Source organism: Lissotriton helveticus, chromosome 8, assembly GCF_964261635.1.
Source record: "Lissotriton helveticus chromosome 8, aLisHel1.1, whole genome shotgun sequence".
NCBI lineage: Eukaryota > Metazoa > Chordata > Amphibia > Caudata > Salamandridae > Lissotriton > Lissotriton helveticus.
In genome coordinates, this window is record NC_136069.1 from 41836622 (window position 1) to 41854396 (window position 17775).

The window sequence follows — 17775 nt, forward strand, 5'->3', positions numbered from 1 at the left end:
AAACACATGCTATATATTTTACGTGGTTTTTCCATGTGAGCTCCCCGATGGCATTTAAGGTATGTTGACAAATTCACTACATATGTATGTTTTTTTCCCTGTGTGCAAATGCTGCTGAACTATTAAGGCAAATGAGCAAATAATGTTCTTTCTACCTTCACGGCATGTGTATGGATTTTCCGTGTTTGCTGATGGCTCTTTAGATATGCTGATTTTGTCAAATCTCTTACCACATTCACTGCAGGTATAGGATTTTTTTTTTCCTGTGTGTGTTCGCTGGTGGCCCCGTAGGGTTCCTAACTGACGAAAGTTCTTCCCACATTCACTGCAAGAGTATGGTTTTTCTCCTGTGTGTGTTCGCTGATGGATTTTTAAGTTTGATAACTCAGTAAAGCTATTGTTACATTCGCTACAAGGATATGGTTTTTCCCCTGTGTGTGTTCGTAGGTGGCATTTCAAGCTTGTTGCGAAAGGAAACCTCTTTCCACATTCATCTCACGTGTATGGTTTTTCCTGTGTGTGTGTTCTATGATGGAGCATTAGGGCTGCTCTTCGAGCAAAGCTCTTTCCACATTTACTGCATGTGAATGGTTTTTCCCCGTGTGTGTTCGCTGATGTTTCTTTAGTGCAGGTACCTCAGGAAAGCACATTCTAGATTCACTGCAGGTATATGATTTTATTTTTCCTGTGTGTATTTGCTGGTGGACCTTTAGGTTTCCTGACAGACGAAAGTTCTTTCCACAATCACTGCAAGAGTATGGTTTTTCTCCTGTGTGTTTTCGCTGATGGATTTTCAATTTTGATAACTCAGTGAAACTATTGTTACATTCACTACAAGGATATGGGTTTTCCCCTGTGTGTGTTCGTAGGTGGCGTTTCAAGCAGGATGAAAAAGGAAACCTCTTTCCACATTCACTGCATATGTATGGTTTTTCCTTGGTGTGTGTTCGCTGATGGAGCATTAGGTATGCTCTTTGAGCAAAGTTCTTCCCACATTCCCTGCAAGAGTATGGTTTTTCTCCTGTGTGTGTTCGCTGATGGATTTTTAATTTTGATAACTCAGTAAAGCTATTGTTACATTCGCTACAAGGATATGGTTTTTCCCCTGTGTGTGTTCGTAGGTGGCCTTTCAAGCTTGATGAGAAAGGAAATCTCTTTCCACATTCACCGCACGTGTATGGTTTTTCCTGTGTGTGTGTTCTATGATGGAGCATTAGGGCTGATCTTCGAGCAAAGCTCTTTCCACATTCACTGCATGTGAATGGTTTTTCCCCCGTGTGTGTTCGCTGATGTTTCTTTAGTGCAGGTATCTCAGCAAAGCACATTCCACATTCACTGCAGGTATATGATTTTATTTTTCCTGTGTGTATTTGCTGGTGGACCTTTAGGTTTCCTGACAGACGAAATTTCTTTCCACATTCACTGCAAGAGTATGGTTTTTCTCCTGTGTGTTTTCGCTGATGGATTTTCAATTTTGATAACTCAGTGAAACTATTGTTACATTCACTACAAGGATATGGTTTTTCCCCTGTGTGTGTTCGTAGGTGGCCTTTCAAGCAGGATGAAAAAGGAAACCTCTTTCCACATTCACTGCATATGTATGGTTTTTCCTTGGTGTGTGTTCGCTGATGGAGCATTAAGGTTGCTCTTTGAGTAAAGCTCCTTCCACATTCACTGCATGGGAATGGTTTTTCTCCTGTGTGTGTTCGCTGATGTTTCTTTAGATTAGGTATCTGAGTAAAGCCCTTTCCACATTCACTGCAAACATATGGTTTTTCCCCTGTGTGTGTCAGCCGGTGGGTCTTTAGATTTGTGGACTTACTAAAGCTCTTTCCACATTCACTGCAGTTGTAAGGTTTTTCCCCTGTATGTGTTCGAAAATGGTTCTTTAGTGATAATAAATGAGCAAAGTTTTTTCCACATTCATTACAGCAGTAAGGCTTTTCTCCTGTGTGTGTTCGCTGATGGCTCTTTAGTTGTCCTGAGAAAGCAAAGCTCTTTCCACACTCACTACAGGTGTATGGTTTTTCTCCTGTGTGTGATCGCATATGGCTCTTTAATGTTGATGAACAGGTATAGCTTTTTCCACATTCAATACACCTGTATGGCTTTTCTCCTGTGTGCGTTCGAAGATGGATATTAAGATGGCCTGAGAGATTAAAGTTCTTTCCACATACATTGCATGTATTTACTTTTTTTCTTGTATGTGTTTGATATTTGACCTCTAGAGCAGATTGCTCATTTAAACTCATCTTGCATAAAAAAAAATGTTTTACTGAGTTGCTGCTGATGACAATATAAGGATGATGAGAGATTAAAACTCTTCTCACAAATACGACACTTGTATGTTTTTCTTGTGTTTTTGTTTATAAGTGAACTCTTAGTTGTGATGGTTGAACAATCACTTTGTCTATATCAGTTTTCATCAGTGCATGCTTGCTGATGCAACTTTACTACTGAGGAGAAACCAAAGCTCTTCTTAACTTTGTAGTGTTTGTATGTTTTTTCTATAAGGTTTAGTGGCAAAGGGTCAGTTATGTTGTGCCATAAATCCTATTAATGTGCCCCCGACTGAATACTGTGCTTTCTGACTAACTATATTTTAACATTCAATGAAAATCTGTAATATTTGCAATGTATATTTGACCCTATATAATAATAATATTGAATGGTCACTGGAATGCTTGCCAGACTAATAACATATCTATAAGAACTTGTGTCTTCAACCTAAGTTAAATTTTTTAAAGTCTGGGAGCAAAAAATAAAACTCACAGCTTATTTACTATAGTCTGCATCTTCAATTTCAGGAAATATTGATGAAACATATAAACAAAGAACAAACCTCGTTACCAAGTCTTTACATTCTAGGATACTGTGCTAAAATGTATATAGCGAAAGCATTCTTTCGTTGATCCTTCAGATGGCTGCTTCACGACTCATTTTGTACACCTATAGTCTTTTTCTATAGATTGTAGGGTTATCAGAAATATGAGTTTAGAATTTTTCAACACCACAGTATGTATGTTACCATGTTAGAAAGTGGAGCACTGTCGTACCTATCTAATACTTATCTCAGATGAAGAACGGTATCTGGATTCTTTTCATACCGGATGTATTGTACCAGTGCATTGTTGTGCTGTTATTTTACCATATTCTTTTGAGTCCAGCAGCATGAGTGTCCTCAGCCTCTTGAAGCCACCAGATTGCACTTGATGTTTCATGCAGGATTTGTCTCTTCATGTACGAGATTCTTACTGTGCTTTCTATCTATACTGTTTGCCGTTATTTCGTGCTCTTCTTGAATATTGGACATGTTTCGAGTATTAAAGTATTTTCTTCATTATTCTTCATCTTATGTATTCATGGATCCGCTCTCTGTGGATGCAAAAATATTTGTAATCCCTGAATGTATAAGCAATACATAGAACACTATGTGGGAGAATTCATAAGCACTTATTTTCTAATGTGTTGTACACTTTAGGCCGGATTTAGATGTCGGTGGATGGTGTTAGTACCTGCACCATGGCGTCTCCTGCCATGGTGAGGGTAATCCAACCTCCAAATATTGAGATGTCAGGCGGCCCAGGAGACATCTCAAGCATTTACAGGCACCACCATCATGGGAGTTCCTGTAAATTCATTGTAAGTGTCCCTTCTGGCACCATCAGCACAACAGCATCACACACTTTCAATTTTAATTTAAAAAACAAAAGCCCAAAGCAGGATTTGGTTTTTAAAAATAAAATAAAAAAGACCAATGACCCCCTCATTATGGAAGTGTTCTCCCAAGGCAGAGGGGTATGCAGGCAAAGGAAACTCCGAAGTCCGCTGTCCAGATACTGAAGATTCACCTGTCTATAAATTAGGTGGACAGCCTTCCACATTGGCAGCAAGGAGTACCCTTGCCGCCAACATCTTAAATCAGGCCCTATGTACTTAATGAAAGGTAAAAAAATGAACGTTTGTATTAGTATGGGCCACTGGGAATTATTCTAGGCAGCAATTTAGTGCAATGCTTTTAGCACACTATGTCACTAAACACAAAAATATTAGTATTTAAATCTGCCTTGATCCTGCTCCAAAAGTAACAGTCCGGTATGAACTAAAGCCCATGTTCCTCTGAATAGGAACAAAAACAACTACATAATAGTTTTGACCCTCTCGGGCCAGGTTGGTAACTTACAGCTTAAGCCCTAGGGCACAGTAAAACAAATATTGAATACATTTCCACTTAATCATATCTTAGGAAAGAATAACATTACAATGAAAAAAGAAACCACTACATGGTTATTTAAAAAATAGAAATAATCGAATCGTTCCCAAAACCAAAACAGAGACTGTAGAGAGAATTAGGCAGCATTTCAATGATAATAGTGTCTGTAGGTTCACTGAAGAGAGTGGCCAGGCAGTGCCTTTATCCTCCCACTGCTCTGTTCTAGGGACCCCACATTTGAGGGAAGTTAGCATGACCTGGTGGACAGTTTGGATGCAAATAGACTGGCTGTGTGTTTGAAAATTGTGAATTTATTAACTTCAAGTTGGAACACGAATAATTTGGTATTCAGGAAGGGGTAGTTCTTTGTGTTTGCATTAGAAATGTCAGCTAGGTCGGCATGCTCAAAGTTCGGTCACAATACTTCAGTCTTGAACAAACTCGGTAACAATACTCCAGTCTTGAACAAACTCAGTCACAATACACCAACCTTGAACAAACTTGGTCACAATACACCAGCCTTGAACAAACTTGGTCACAATACACCAGCCTTGAACAAACTTGGTCACAATACTCCAGTCTTGAACAAACTCGGTAACAATACTCCAGTCTTGAATGAACTTGGTAACAATACTCCTGTCTTGAACAAACTGGGTCACAATACTCCAGTCTTGAATAAACTTGGTCACTATACTCCAGTCTTGAATAAACTTGGTCACAATACTCCAGTCTTGAACAAATTCGGTCACAATACTCCAGTCTTGAACAAACTCGGTCACAATACGCCAGTCTTGAATGAACTCGGTAACAATACTCCAGTCTTGAACAAACTGGGTCACAATACTCCAGTCTTGAATAAACTTGGTCACAACACTCCAGTCTTGAATAAACTCGGTAACAATACTCCAGTCTTGAGCAAACTGGGTCACAATACTCCAGTCTTGAATAAACTTGGTCACAACACTCCAGTCTTGAATAAACTCGGTAACAATACTCCAGTCTTGAATGAACTCGGTAACAATACTCCAGTCTTGAACAAACTGGGTCACAATACTCCAGTCTTGAATAAACTTGGTCACAACACTCCAGTCTTGAATAAACCTGGTCACAATACTCCAGTCTTGAATTAACTCGGTCACAACACTCCAGTCTTGAACAAACTGCCGACAATCATTTGAGATGATCGTGAGATTTCAGTATTATACAGCCCATGCTGAGCTCAGACAAGGAGCAACCATTTCTACCAATGGCATGCAAGTGAGAGATAGATATGTGGGGCTACCTGAAGCCCACTGGCACAGGGCTCATGCACATGTCAAAATAAGCTCTGGGAGTGTCACATTTAAACTGACACATAATATAGGTGGCGCCTAAGGATCTACGTAAAATATACAACTGTACGAGGTGTGGAAATCACACAGCAGATTTTTATACAAATAAGATAGTCCTGTCACTACTAGAATTCTCCTACGGAGATAACAGTAAACATATTGAATGAGGGTGTTTTAAACTACAAAATACAATTATTGCATTGACCCAGCTATCAGGCAGGAGAAGTACAGCTATACACTGACTTGACCGATCAGGTTCATGGCTCAGCAAGTGGCCTAAAGCTATGGCTTACTGCAATTCCGCTGAAAAGGTTCACATGTAGCGCATAAGAATGGCCGTACATGTAACGTGGACCTGGAAACATGATGTAAAATGCTGTGTAAAATGCTTTATGTCTCATACATTTTTGCTTCTCTAAAACATTACCGCATTAGATTAAATAATTGGCAGTCTTCCTGTAAAGTGCCCTTGTAGATATTAAGTATAACTAATTTAGAACTATTATACTTTGCAAATATGTATTACGCTATAATTGATACCTTGTCATGCTGGTATATCGTCCACATCACACTTTATTTGCTTCCTGTATTTAAAGACTAATTAAACAAATTGCAAAACAATCAGTACTTGGTCGGTCAGTGCACCAGAAATTGGGAGCTTGTAGATAAAACAACTCAGAATACATAAAAAAACAACTAGTGCTTTAACGGATCCAAGCACCTTGTTACTGGTGCACTAAGTGCAACTAAAACGGACACCAAGATAAGGTATTGGGAGTTACGACTTTTCCCATCTCAATCTACAACTCTGTTTAATGGTATGTACAAGAACAGCAGCACATGAAAGACGCTCAGCAACCAGCCATAACACCACAGACAAGAAGCATCTCCGCCACACCACCGCCATGTCTGAGCCCATCCCCGTGCAGGGTTCGATCCCAGCTACCTGGCCCTGAGCGCCAGGGCCTGCCCGGCTGCCTCTGCCTCCTGGTAACCCCCACTGCTCCCCATCTGTTGGTGATTGTTTTTCTGATTACTGTATTTTCTTTGTGTATTTCTGCCTGCTGTGTTCGTTTTGCTTCCCTCATTTCTGCTGCTCTGCTGCCTTGTCCCCTCATAGTGTGCATTTTTATGCCCGATTTCCCGCCGTTACTGCCCCTGCAGCACCACCCCTCGACCCAGCCGCTCCCGCCTCCATGCCTCCGCTTCCACCACCTCCCCTTCATATGGCGACCGATATGCGGCCATGGGCGCGCTGCTGGTGCGCCTAAGGCAAGCATGTCTATGCCCGTCCGTGCCTGGATCATGCCTAGCGGCAGACTCCCGGGTCCCCGCGAGGACCATGGCGCCAGACACTGCTACGACGCTAACACTCTCTAAGCTCTCAACACCGGCCGATCCTCCACCTGCTTCCAGGCCACCCCGAAACTCACTCACAGACCCTTCAACTGCCGCAACTGCAGCTACACCAGCCAGCGCACACCTGCACTTCCCACCAAAGCAGGCCACACCCGCTCAGTCCACAAGCACGCTGTCGAACTTTGGGACCTCCTCAATTCATCGTCCCCTAACATCGCCTTCCTGACAGAGACCTGAATGAACGCCTCATCGGCGCCCGATATAGCCATAGCCATCTTGAATGGCTACAAGATCACCCGCAGGGACCGCACCAACAAACCAGGAGGAGGAATTGCCATCGTCCACAGGAACACCATCAGCATTTCAACCAACACCTACATTTCCAGATCCACACCAATCACAACACCACCCTCAGAAGAACCCTGGTCTACAGACCCCCCGGGACCCCAACCACAATTCAGCGACTCCATCGCTGACCTCATCAACACACACGTCCTCGCTGTCACAGACTACATCCTCCTGGGTGAACTTAACTTCCACCTTGAGAACGCCAACGAAAGCAACTCCACAACCCTGATCGACAACCTCGGACTCAAACAGCTCGTCTCGACACCCACCCAGTCCACCAGACACACGCGCGACCCCATCTCCTCTGCCAGCAACCACGTCACCTTCTGCCACACCACCGTACTCTACTGGACCGACCACCACTGCATCCATTTCTCCCTTGAGAAATACACCACGCACAAACAACCACAACGACTCACACCGCAGCTGGAACAAAGTCACCGAAGACTAACTAGTTACCACCTTCGTCCGAGACCCTCCATCCGAATCCTCGGACACCAACGCAGCAGCCCACAACTTCAGACAGTGGATCGACGATTGCGCCAACACCCTCGCCCCGATCAGGAAAACCTCAAACAGGCGCACCGACACCCCCGACCCATGCCCACCAAACACACCAACCTCCTGCTCTCCTGGAACAACATCAACGACGAAGACACCATCAAAATCAAGAACACCATCCACTCCGGCTCACCTTCCGACCCCTGCCCCACCACATCTTCAACAAAGCAAGGTCCATCATTGAAGCCCCAACTCCGAAAGATCATCAACAGCTCCTTCGAGACTGCCACCTTTCCGGAAAGCTGGAAACATGCCAAGATCACCGCCCTACTTGAGAAGCCCAAGTCGGGCCCAACGGACCTCAAGAACTTTCGACCCATCTCCCTGCTCCCGTTCCCGGCGAAAGTCATTGAGAAGACTGCCAACAGACAACAGACCCACTTCCTGGAGGAGAACAACATCCTGGACTCCTCCCAATCTGGATTCCGCAGCAATCACAGCACCAAAAACGCCCTCATCGCTTCCACCGACGACATCAGGACCCTGCTGGACAATGGTGAAACCGCATTAGAGTCCATCTGCCATCACACCCTGCGCACACGCCTCAACGGCCCAGGGATCCACGACAAAACCTTGCATTGTGATCGCTGTGATTGCAGGGTGAATGGTGTGAGTGGAGTAGTGTGGCTCACTGGTTAGAGGCGGCAGGCCTGAGAGCAGAAGTCAGCCTGGGACCAGGGTTCAATTCCCGGCAGGGTCGTGGACCTTGGTCAGCGGACTCGATAATTCTCGCTTCGGTGCTTACTCTAATCAGGGGTTCCACTCGGCAACTCTGGGCATTAGCTTGCCTAATCTCCACAACGGCCCCACCAATTCCGGGGATGCCTGGCTCCACCTTGGGGACTCCCAGCAAGGGACCATCCCACAGGGAAAGCCAGGACGGGTTCCCCAGAGTTATACAGCGCCGGGACGCCCCGTTGCTGGGGCAGCTGTGCGCTTTACAAGTATACTACATGGTGATCAGTGTGAGTGCATTGTGATCGCTGTGAGTGCAGGGTGAGAGGGTGAATGGTGTGAGTGCATGGTGATCAATGTGAGTGCATTGTGATCACTGTGAGTGCCTTGTGAGCATGAAAGTGAAGGGCGAGAATGAGTGAGTTGTCTGAATGCAGGGTGCATTCCCAGACACTTGAACTAACACAGCCAGTTATTGACCGCAGCGTAGGGTTTCAGATATGTTAAACTATTGCTTTTATGGCATTAACCAGGGATCAGGGTGGAGGAAATAAATGTGCTGATCTTGCAACAAACTTCCAGTTTTATGGTTAGGGTTGCCAGCTCATTGTTTATTTTTGTACCAACTGGGCCATCAAAATAGTCACCTAAAGCTGCATTGTCAGCACTTGTCTATGCATACTTTGAACAGCACATATAAATAGTAGCACTTTTAATTGTGTTCTAGGGCTGCCTGAATGGTCCATGACTGATAATAAAATGGAACAAAGACAGAAAAGTCACATTACAAATGTATACATACTCGTTTATTTATAAGTATATTTGGTGTCAAGACAATCAATTTGCAGCCTGTTTAAAAAACACATGGCTGGCTGGCATTTTTCTTTTGGTAACTTGAAGTCCTGTGGGCGTTGCAGCGCCTGCCTGTGTAAATTTAAAAGAAACTTTGTCTCCTTTCTGCCAACACCTTCCTCCCAGGACAGGGTTAAACTGGTAGATCTGAAATGCTTCAGCTGCTTTGGGAGGCAGGATGTCTCCTTTGCTAAACCTGAAAGCGAGGAAAAAACTTCCTTTTAGCTGCAGTCGTGGCAAGGAGTCTCCTCTGCTATGAAATCAAACGCAAAGGAACCGGACTGTCTGTTCATTTGCTTTCGTTTTTAGCAGAGAACCTTCCTCCCACTGTAGCTGAAGCAGCCCAGCACTACCAATTAACCCCCTCCTGGAAAGGTTAACTGTTCACTCTAAAGCGCAAGTCGTGCCTTATCTATTTGTTCTCCCTCCCCCCTCCTCCAGCTCTAAGTTACCCGAGCTCGCAAATAAACATTTGAAAGGGGTGAAGACTTGCACGCCTAGGGACAGTAAAAAGACTCTGAAAGTGAAGATGCTAGTGTGGAGTGCGCGCCCCCCCTGAGATGGTGTCGCGCCCCCCTGGGGGGGCGCGCCCCACAGATTGAAGAACTCTGCCCTAGACCCACTCCCTGCTCTACTCACCAAAAAACTGAAATTCTCCCTAGCCCCACTCTGGTGTAGGCTTATAAACAACTCCCTAAAAACCGGAGTCGTTCCTGATTGTCTGAAAGTGGGTCAAGTCACCCCGTTGCTGAAAAAAATAGGTCTGGACATAAATGACCTAAACAACTTTAGACCTGTCTCCAACCTTCCTCTTCTCTCTAAATCATAGAAAGATGTGTACTCCAACAACTAACACAATACCTGGACATCACCAACCTCCTTGACTCTCATCAGTCGGGATTCAGGAAAGGATGCAGCACTGAAACTGCAATCCTCAACATAATTGATGATATACACAAATCTCTGGACTCAGACCAATGCTGCCTCCTCATTCTCCTAGACCTATCGGCAGCATTTGACACAGTTGACCACAAACTTCTCTTCAAAGCTTTCGAAGAAAGGGCTGGTCTAGACAAAGTGGTCCTCAAATGGTTCTCCTCATTCCTACACAACCGCTCCCAAAGAATCAGAATCAGAAGCTTTGAATCCGACCTTCAGCCAGTCTTGAGGGGAGTCCCCCAAGGATCAGTGCTCTCCCCTCCCCTCTCCTCTTCAACATTTACATGTAACCCCTCGCCACCCTACTCAGAAAAGCTAACATCCCCTTCCACCTTTATGCTGACGATACTCAAATCTACTTGGACATATACTCTGCTAAAGACATCCAAAGACTCAATGAAACATTAAGGGAAGTGCAACGTCGGCTGTCAATCAACCATTTAAAACTTAACCCGGACAAACCCAACTACTCCTCATCTCGAACAAAGATGAGAACCCACAAATGGCTGAGTGGCTAAAAGAGATTGATGCGCTCAACGGAAACCTCACCCTGGCTGACTCTGTTAAATCATTAGGCATCACTCTAGACTCAAAACTGGACATGACCAAACACATTAAGATTTCGGCCAAGAGTTCCTTCCTTAACCTGAAGCTACTCAATAAAATACAACCTTTCATTCCAAACAAAGACCTCAAACAAGCCACTCAAGCACTGGTGCTGTCTACTAGACTCGACTATGGAAACGCAGTTCTCTCGGGAATAGCAAAAACACAGCTCGCTCCGCTGAAAACAACTCTCAATGCGGCCGCCAGAATGGTCACTGGAATTAAGAAATTTGGAAGTTGACCATATCTCTCCCGCATTCAAGGAACTTAACTGGCTACCAATAGAAATGCGAGCAAACTTCAGAATGGCCTGCCTCACCCACAAAGCCCTCCACACAGGCAAACCCGAATATCTGGCATCCAAACTCAAAAAAGCAGGACAGAACAGGAACCTTAGGAGCTCTAATACCTTACTTCTTATCCCGCTTAAACCACGAAAACAAAAAACCGTGACCAGATCCTTCGCCGGAAACGCACCCAAAATATGGAACTCTATACCTCCCCACATCAGAACTTTGTCCTCCTTTGCTAAATTCAAAAGTCAGCTCAAAATCCTTTTCCTCGATCGATCCCTTGCGATTAGATAGGACCAGGCGGAGCGCTGAAAATGGCACTGATCCTCTTTCGACTGGGGGCCTACAAACCCCTGATACTGAACTCTTCAACATCTTATTCACTGTGCCTCCAATCTGGATTGTCCTACTTTACCGCAATATGTTCTGCTCTCTTTTGTTCGCCTAATTGTAATATGCCCTGCTCTTGTTTGTAGGCCTACAAATCCTTGAATGGAACTCTGCTACATCCTCTTTACCATGACTCTCATCCGGATTGTCCCTCCCCATTGCAATATGTTCTGCCTCTTTTGTTCCCGTATTGCATTATGTTCTGTTCTCGTTTCCCCTCACCTTGGTAACTGTTGTGAAGCGCTCCGATACCCTCCGGTCAGGCTAGCGCTATACAAAACTTCGTAAATAAATAAATAAAAATAGCCTCATTACACTGAGTGGGGATAAGATGCTGCTAGCTACCTACTCATTTGTCTATTTCTAAATCTGAGGTACAAAAGTGCAATCATTTTCTGAAAGATCAAACTTAGGAACAGCTTCTTCAAGCCAGCTGTCTAACCAACAGTTATTTATTTTGGGAGTTTGTGACCTGCCCAATAATTTCGCATCTAGATCATGGTACTGCTTGCTCTCATATTGTGCCGAAAGCATCTCCTACACCCGGGTTGGTGCACAAACAATGAGTGTTTAAACCTGTACCTTATTATCAAGGGTACAGTAGCTAAATCAGGATCTATTCATATGATCCTTATGAACCTTACCTCAGCCTTTGACAGAGTAAAATTATGGAACATCTTAGAGAGTCGGAAGTCGACACGGATATCGTTTATCATCTGGAAAGGATTTTATTATTGAATTGTATTTTTTTCCATTGTGCAGGAAAGTGTTCCATTCTAGCGTTGGTAAACAGTCTTTTTGATCACCCTTAGGGGCAGATGGCGTAAAGGCCCACGATCTGCCCCCCATCCCTCGAAGGGTGGTGGGGGAGTCAGAAAACTGACTAGGCACCAGGGATTTTGTAAATAGAGCAGTGTTGAAAGCCCAGAATGGGCATGCCCCCACCCTTAATAAAAGGGCAAACTGTATTTCCACTCCCTATCTGGTTGGAGGGGGGGGGCGGGGGGGCGTGAGGGATGGAGGGAGCAAAGCACACCAGGGATTTCTTTTTTAAATGAGAATAGAGAACTGGGGGATGCCCACAATGGGTATGGGCAGGCCTCCTCCCCTAATAAAAGGGTAAACAGTCGTTCGGTCCCTCTGGAGGGTCAGATGGGGGCAATTGCCCAGATCTGACCTTTCAGGGGGCAGAAAGCACATGAAACACCAGGGAATTATCTTGTTTAAAAATAAAAAAAATTAAAGAGTGGTGCAGGCTGCCCACCATGGGCAGGGCCAAGCCCTCACCCCCAAATACATTGGGACCCAGTTTTTCAGTACCCCTGGTATGCCCCCTATGGGGGCAGAAAGGCCACTAGGCTGGGGAAATTTAAAAACAAAAACATGGGTTGGGGCTTCCCACCATGGGCATGGTTATGTCACCACTCCAATTGAAGGGGACAACAGTCTTTCTGCCCCCGCCGGGCACAGATGGGGTAATTAATCCAATCTGCCTCGCTGGAGGGCAGAAAGCCTGCTGTATGTCAGCAATATATATTTTTTATAAAATAACGCGGTGGGTCTTTCCCATCTTAACATCAGGCCCCACCATCACCCCTAAAACGTCAACAGTCTTTCTGCTCCCCTGCGGACTAAAGCATCCCAGCTCAATGGGAAGCGAGAGAACATTTGATTCTTTTGGGTGCTGTTTTCACATATGGGCGAGGAGAGTGGAGCTAACTCCCAGTATCATCCCACTTGCAATGGTGAACGGCTGCACCTTTTGGGCTTGGGTAGTCGCTACCTGCAAAAATCTACCAGACCCACACAGTTCTGAAAACAAGATATCTGGAGGAGACCAGGGTGGTGTGCTATGCAAGCACCCCACACTATTTTCTTCCCCACAATGCCCTGTAAACCTCAAGCATGGACTAAAAATCACGTATTTTCTCACATTTCTAAGACAGAAACTTCTGTCTTCTGTGGGGAGCCACAAATGTCCACCACCACACAGCATTCCACCACGTCTCCCAATAAAAATGGTTCCTCACTTGTGTGGGTGGGCCAAGAGACCTCGACACAAAAGGCCATATAGTGCTAAGTGGAGAGATCAGTAATAGGGGTAGCTGTGGGATTTGTAACCATGGTCGGCTGCCACCCGTGGAAACCTATCAACCACAGACATTTTTGAAATGTAGACAACCAGGGGTTTCCAACGTGGTGTGCCTTGTCTAAAGCCCATGAGGTTTTCTTACCCACAATGCCCTGCAAACCTCAAACTTTGCCTGAAATCACGCATTATCCTTACTTTTCTGTGATGAAAACTTCTGTACACCCGCAAGAATCGACAGAATCCCTACAACCCAGCTTTGCTCCACTTGTGCTTATAAAAACGCTGCACCACTTGTGTGGTTGGGTCTAGTGCCAGGAACAGGAATGGATCAAACTGAGGTCAATAGGAGTCTCCATGCAAGGGCTCCCATTAACCTTGGTTTGATCCATTCCTGTCGCGGGCATTAGGTCCAGCCCCACAAGTGGGGCAGCGTTTTTAGCTGCACAAGTGAGGTAATGATGGGTGGTAGGGGTGTTGTCGATTCATGCAGATTCCAGAGGTTTCCAGTACAGAAATGTAAGGAAAATGTGTGATTTCTGCAAAAGTTTGAGGTTTGCAGGGCATTGTGGGTAAAAACACCTCATGGGATCCACGCAAGTAACATAGGTGACCTGTTCTTAGGACACCCCCGCGCCGCACGGCCACCAGCTGTGTGTGTGCCCCTCTCCTCGCTGCTGCCCGCAGCCTCGCTGTACCTGCCCTCTGCTCCCCGCCTCCCCCGCCGTATTTTGCGTGTGCATGACCGCTCTTACTGTGTTTTAACCTTTTTTTCCTTCCCTAATTGTTTTTGCCTTGTCTGCCTTTTTCCTTTTGCCTTCCTGATTGTGTTTAACCTTTTTTTCGTTCCATAATTGTTTTTGCCTTTTTATCTCTGCTGTCCCCAGCACACTGTTGTTGGATTTGTCGCTTGTTTCAGTCCCCCTGTGCCAGCCCCGCTGCCCGCTTCCCGCCGCCGTCCAAGCGGCCATGCCCCCTTTTCACTTTGTGCCCTCCCCGCTCCCGCCTCCCAGCTGCTCCTCCCTCCCTCCCACTTGGCCATAAATGGCGACCGCGCGGCGCAGGTGAGTGTGACCTGTTCTCAGGACACCCCCGCGCCGCATTGCCACCAGCTGTGTGTGTACCCCTCTCCTCGCTGCTGCCCGCAGCCTCGCTGTACCTGCCCTCTGCTCCCCGCCCCCGCCGTATTTTGCGTGTGCATGACCGCTCTTACTGTGTTTTAACCTTTTTTTCCTTCCCTAATTGTTTTTGCCTCTGTCTGCCTTTTTCCTTTTGCCTTCGTGATTGTGTTTAACCTTTTTTCCGTTCCATAATTGTTTTTGCCTTTTTATCTCTGCTGTCCCCAGCACATTGTTGTTGGATTTGTCGCTTGTTTCAGTCCCCCTGTGCCAGCCCGCTCCCCGCTTCCCGCCGCCGTCCAAGCGGCCACGGCCCCTTTTCGCTTTGTGCCCTCCCCGCTCCTGCCTCCCAGCTGCTTCTCCCTCCCTCCCACTTCGCCATAAATGGCGACCGCGCGTACGCGCAGCGGTCACGCGCAGTGGGCGCGCCGATTGTGCGCCGAAGGCGCGCCAAAGGCAAGCCCGTCTGCGCCCGTCCATGCCTGGACCGCGCCCAGTGCCAGGACCCCTGGTCCCCAGCGATGCAAGACCAACCGATGGACCTATGACGCCGCCACCCTCAACGCACTCAATGCCGGCCGGAACCCTGCCTGCTGCCGTGCCGCCCCAAGACGCACCCACGGACCCTTCACCTGCCAAGCCTGCCGATTCACCTGCCTCCGGACCTGCTCCACCCCAGCCAAGTCGAGCACCAGCAGTAACCACCTGAAGTGCATCCTGCTGAACACCCGCTCCGTCCAAAGGCACGCCGTGCAACTCTGGGACCTGCTCGACGCAACAGCACCGGACGTCGCATTCCTCACCGAAACCTGGATGAACACCTCCTCAGTACCCGACATCGCCATAGCCATCCCGGACGGATACAAGATCACCCGGAAGGACCGCGTTAACCAGACGGGAGGATGCATCGCCATCGTACACAAGAATACCATCCGCATCTCGACCAACCCTGACGATACCTTCACCGCCGCCGAACACCTGCACTTCCAGATACACACTGACCCCAAGACCACCCTCCGAGGCACCCTCATCTACAGACACCCGGGACCGCGCACGCAATTCAGCGAAGACATCGCAGACTTCGTCATCCCGCACACGCCCTTCGCTCCGCTGACTACATCCTCCTAGGGGACCTCAACTTCCACCCGGAGAACAACAACGACAGAAACACCACCGCCCTGCTGGACAACCTCGCCAACCTCGGACTCAAGCAACTGGTGAACACTCCCACCCACTACGCCGGCCACACGCTTGACCCCGTCTTCTCATCCAGCAAGCACATCTCCTTCAGCCACGCCACCGGACTCCACTGGACCGACCACAGCTGCGTCCACTTCAGCTTCAGAAAAACTGCGACCCACCACCACCCGCAACAGGTTCCCCGCCGGAGCTGGAGCAAGATCACCACCGAGCAGCTCACCGCCTCCCTCAGCCAGAACACCCCCACCAACACAACGGACCCCAACGAAGCAGCCAGCAACCTCACCAAGTGGCTGACCACCTGCGCCGACGACATCGCACCACTAAAGAACCCCCCCACCAGACCCGGCAGCAAGAAAACCCCCTGGTTCACCGGCGAACTCAAGGAATCCAAGAAGAACTGCCGCACCCTGGAGAAAGCCTGGCGGCTCGACCAGACCACAGAAAACAGGACCGCCCTCAAGCACGCCACCCGCAAACACCATCAGCTGATCCGCGCCACCAAGAAGTCGGCACTCAAAGAACGACTGGACAACAACGCCCACGACAGCAAAGAACTTTACAGCATCATCAAAGAGTTCTCCAACCCCAGCGCCGGAAACAATGACATCACTCCCTCGCAAGACCTCTGCAACTCACTCGCCGCGTTCTTCCACCGCAAGATCGCCGACATACACAACAGCTTCGACGCACAGACCACGCACCCTATCACCGAACCAACGCCCGCCACCACCACCCTCTGCAACTGGACCCCGATCAGCACCGAAGACACCACCCGCACGATGAACTCCATCCACTCCGGATCACCAACCGACCCCTGCCCACACCACGTCTTCAACAAAGCCGACGCCATCATCGCACCCCATCTCCGGGACATCATCAACTCCTCCTTCCACACCGCCACCTTCCCGGAGAGCTGGAAGCACGCCGAGCTGACCGCCCTCCTGAAGAAACCAACGGCGGACCCCGCCGACCTCAAGAACTACCGTCCCATCTCGCTTCTCCCCTTTCCGGCAAAAGTCATCGAGAAGACCGTCAACAGACAGCTGGCCGCCTTCCTCGAGACGAACGGATCCCTCGACCCCTCGCAGTCCAGATTCCGGGCCAACCACAGCACCGAGACCGCCCTAATCGCAGCCAGCGACGACATCAGAATCCTGATCGACAACGGGGAAACAGCGGCCCTCATCCTCTTGGACCTCTCTGCGGCGTTCGACACTGTCTGCCACCGCACCCTAGTGAAGCGCCTCAGCAACATCGGGATCCGAGAGAAAGCACTGGAGTGGATCATCTCGTTTCTCGCCGGAAGAACCCAGAGAGTCCGCATCCCCCCGTTCAGATCCGAGGCCACCGAAGTCATCTGCGGCGTACCACAAGGATCTTCCCTCAGTCCAACCCTCTTCAACATCTACATGAGCCCCCTCGCAGCCATCGCACGCCAACACAACCTCAACATCATCTCCTATGCCGACGACACCCAGCTGATCCTCTCCCTCACCAACAACCCCACCACCGCCAGAACCAACCTACATGAAGGAATGAAAGACGTCGCCGACTGGATGAGGAACAGCCGCCTCAAACTGAACTCAGACAAGACGGAAGTCCTCATCCTGGGATCATCCCCCTCCGCCTGGGACGACTCCTGGTGGCCCCCGGCCCTGGGCACTGCTCCCAAGCCAACAGACCACGCACGCAACCTGGGCTTCATCCTGGACTCCTCCCTGTCGATGACCAGACAAGTCAACGCCGTCTCATCTTCATGCGCATGCTCCGCAAGATCTTCAGATGGATCCCCACTGAA

At 47.8% G+C, this 17775-nt stretch overlaps 1 protein-coding gene across 1 annotated transcript in view; it reads right to left on the minus strand.

Moving 5' to 3' along the window:
- Positions 1-231: 231 nt before the first annotated feature.
- The window catches only part of LOC144773699 (uncharacterized), a 184659-nt gene continuing 167115 nt past the window's right edge, over positions 232-17775 (minus strand). The window contains exons 4-5 of the mRNA XM_078658845.1: positions 4704-5373; positions 232-2368 (exon numbers count right to left, since the gene is read on the minus strand). Coding sequence (XP_078514971.1) covers positions 540-2368; positions 4704-5373 — 2499 coding nt within the window. The 3' untranslated portion in view covers positions 232-539. The remainder of the gene's footprint in view (positions 2369-4703; positions 5374-17775) is intronic.